Source organism: Agrilus planipennis, unplaced genomic scaffold, assembly GCF_000699045.2.
Source record: "Agrilus planipennis isolate EAB-ADULT unplaced genomic scaffold, Apla_2.0 scaffold6, whole genome shotgun sequence".
Taxonomy (NCBI): Eukaryota; Metazoa; Arthropoda; class Insecta; order Coleoptera; family Buprestidae; genus Agrilus; species Agrilus planipennis.
Genome location: NW_020439302.1, coordinates 3,594,314 through 3,597,638, shown reverse-complemented (window position 1 = coordinate 3,597,638; position 3,325 = coordinate 3,594,314). Strand labels below are relative to the sequence as shown.

The window sequence follows — 3,325 nt, the reverse complement described above, 5'->3', positions numbered from 1 at the left end:
TACAGTATTTGCTAAATAACCTCGTTTTAAAGTAAACAGCGTTTTACTTATTAAAAATAACACTAAGACATCTATTGAGAAATTTAATTTTTGTTATAATACTGGAAATGAACATAAATTATGATAGTAATAGTACAATTAAACGTTTCAACGATGTAAAAAAGTGAAAAACAAGACTGCGATATAGTTGATTTCGCGCTAAAAATTGATACCTTTAAAAAGACCTTTTGCGACTTATGCTCTCCTAATACAAATGTTGGAATTTACGAAAATTTTCAATTTTGATCCAAAACGAAGGTTGGTCAGAAAGTAATGGAAAGATCAAAAATTTGAAAAAAGACCCATTGTGACTTATGCTCTCCTAATACAAATTTTCAGATTTAACAAAATTTTCAGTTTTGCGTCATATACGAGGGCCGGTCGAAAAGTTACGGAATAACAAAATTTCAAAAAACAGTTTTGATTTTTCTTTTACTTTCTGATCAACCCTTGTACTTGGCTCAAAACCGAAAATTTTCATAAATTCCAACATTTGTATTAGGAGAGCATAAGTTGCAATGGGTCTTTTTCCAAATTNATCATTCCAACAGCCCGACGTGTTGTGTATTCTGCATTCCTAATGGCTACACCACGTCTTATGGAGCCCTATTTGTTCGTGGAGGTGCAGGCCCCGGCCGATTGCGTGTCAGCTGTGTACACTGTACTGGCAAAACGAAGGTAAGCGTGAATATAAATGAATATTTTACTCGGTTTTGATCATTGGAGCTTTTAAACGGTAATAGTCACACCTTCAAATGCAAAAAAACTAGGACTCTTTTACGTTTTTAAGCCTTTAAAAAAATTGAAAAAGTAATAGCCGCCCTCGGCATTGAAGGGTGCATGTATGCATATGCTATATAAGCTTAGAAATCCAATTTTTAAAACATATTCGTTATCAAACTTTAACTAAGATTATTATAGGCATTTTGTTTAATTTTTTATTTAAGGCATTCATCTTAGGATGCACGTCCAATTCATTTATTAAGATCTTATATATACTGAAAAATTCAGTTGTTTGATTCAATCGAACATCAGACCTTAATTTAATATACTACATCAAAAAATGGTTTCCTTTTTCCTCTTATGTTTTATTTTCATGCTTTAGAGGTCACGTCACGCAGGATGCACCCGTTCCTGGATCTCCTTTGTACACAATTAAAGCCTTTATCCCCGCTATTGACAGTTTTGGATTTGAAACCGATTTAAGGACACACACACAGGGCCAAGCCTTTTGTCTCTCTGTTTTCCATCATTGGCAGGTAAACAAATAAGACCATATTTCTTATTCGTTCTAATTATACTTTATTTTTTAAATTGTCTTTTAAAACATGTTATAGTATTTTATTTCGTATTTTAATTAGATTGTTCCTGGAGATCCACTGGACAAGTCCATTGTTATCAGACCTTTGGAGCCCCAGCCGGCAACCCATTTGGCCCGTGAATTTATGATCAAGACCCGCAGGAGAAAAGGACTCAGCCAGGACGTTTCAATTAATAAATTCTTCGATGATCCTATGTTATTAGAATTAGCAAGACAAGATGTAATGTTAAACTACCCCTTATTGTAATACAAAACAATTTTTTTTTATTGTGAAAATAGTATTTTTTTTGTACAATTTTCATGAAAAACTCTCCAATTCAACCACACTTTACCACCCCAATAACTCATTCGTTATTTAATATATAGACTTTAGTATTTGTAGTAGAAAACTAATTTTATACGATTTTATTATAAAGTGATAGGTGTACAATGTTTGAACATACCTTATGTTTATTCTACTCGATGGTAAATTTTATATCTATTGTTTCTCTTTTTATCATGTCTATGATCACAGTGACGCTACTTTTACCAACATATCTATGCAATGTGTCAACCTATTCTTGTCTGTGGTGTCAACTGACCTACTAAGTATATCTCTTATCTATGAAATCAGCTCGTCCATCGCCATTTTGGAATTGTGCTCATTTACCGTCCTGTTTCCAGGTGCATTTTTACATTAAATCATATCTTATTTACGAAATAATATAACTAATTCGACTTGTATTGTTCTTTTTTTATAGATTGAGCAGTGAATGAAAGCGTATTGAAGATTATTTCGTTACTACAGGAATATCGACAAATGGGATGGTGTGCAATGATGCCGTTCTTGCTGCACTTCCTTAGTTTTTGTCTTCTTTATCTTGAAACATTCTATGACTTTTTAAGGTAAGAATGTATTCCGTAATTTAAATTGCTTGAAATTAAAAGGTAGTTACTGATTGCCGATGTTTCATCAATGTGTAAGTTTCTTTTATTATAATTATGTTCATTTGTCATTAACTACTTTAACTTTCTGTTTTCTAAGCAGGCTTAATTGTATTATGGTTGATTGTTGTTTTAATGTAACATGTTTTTTCACAGGAACATTATAACAAGCTGTAGGCCTCTATATTGTGGAGCACAGATTGTAGCAGTCATTTTTATCCCAGAATGAACAGAGCAATGAAGATACTATTCTCATCTTCACCTTTCAACATTATGTAACTGATTTTCAACGGATGAATGCGAGAAACTGGAGATTTATTTGAACTTTACTGAAAGGACAGATCTTCTGCTGTGATATTCATCCTGGATTTGATTTGCTTTTCACTGCAGTCTGCAGTTAGTTAAGGTGAATATGTTTGATATTATAATTAATTTCAGTTGCTCTTTATTAATCTGTTACCACCGTATCTGTTTCAGATCGACGAGGGAGAAGACAAAGAAGATCCTATGCGTGTATGCGTGTGTGCGTGAATGGATCGACGAGGGAGAAGACAAAGAAGATCCCGTAGTTAAAATACTTCTATATCTTGCATGTTCTATTAGACACAATTAGAATTAATTTTTTATTTTGCATGGTTTTTGTAGTTTATTTTATTGGAATTAGTTTTTTATTTTGCATGTTTATTTTTGTTCATTTTATTTAAAGTAATTGTTGATTGTAGATGTTTTTATTTTTTTTTAAGTAGTAGTGTAGTAGTAGAAATAACACGTTTAGTAGTTGTAGTATAGTCTAACCTTGCTTACCTCTTCGCTTAGCTTACTGCATATTCTTCCTATTTTGCTTTGCATTTACCCTACGAGTTCTACATGATTCAACGTTTCGTTATCGTGTTTGTTTCTTCTCACCCTTGTGGAATTAGGGAGGGCCTCCCCGAACGACTTCCCTTGGGCTTAGCTATTTAGTTGATCTTAAAAGTGTCTTATACACTTTTCGCGAGTCTACTCTAGCGTTACTTCCTTTCAGACAGGGTACAGTGGGTT

At 33.1% G+C, this 3,325-nt stretch overlaps 1 protein-coding gene and 1 long non-coding RNA gene across 2 annotated transcripts; both read left to right on the top strand.

The window, feature by feature from the left end:
- The first annotated feature begins 583 nt into the window (after nt 1-583).
- LOC112905635 (116 kDa U5 small nuclear ribonucleoprotein component-like) lies at nt 584-1,627 on the top strand. The gene is made up of 3 exons (XM_025978430.1): nt 584-717; nt 1,145-1,298; nt 1,401-1,627. The coding sequence occupies exons 1-3, from the start codon at nt 620-622 to the stop codon at nt 1,605-1,607; spliced, it is 459 nt and encodes a 152-aa protein (XP_025834215.1). The 5' UTR covers nt 584-619; the 3' UTR covers nt 1,608-1,627.
- Nucleotides 1,628-1,918: 291 nt separating this feature from the next.
- Nucleotides 1,919-2,779, top strand: LOC108744819. The gene is made up of 3 exons (XR_001939015.2): nt 1,919-2,023; nt 2,101-2,245; nt 2,441-2,779. It is a non-coding gene; the product is annotated as an uncharacterized LOC108744819 (long non-coding RNA).
- Nucleotides 2,780-3,325: the final 546 nt, after the last annotated feature.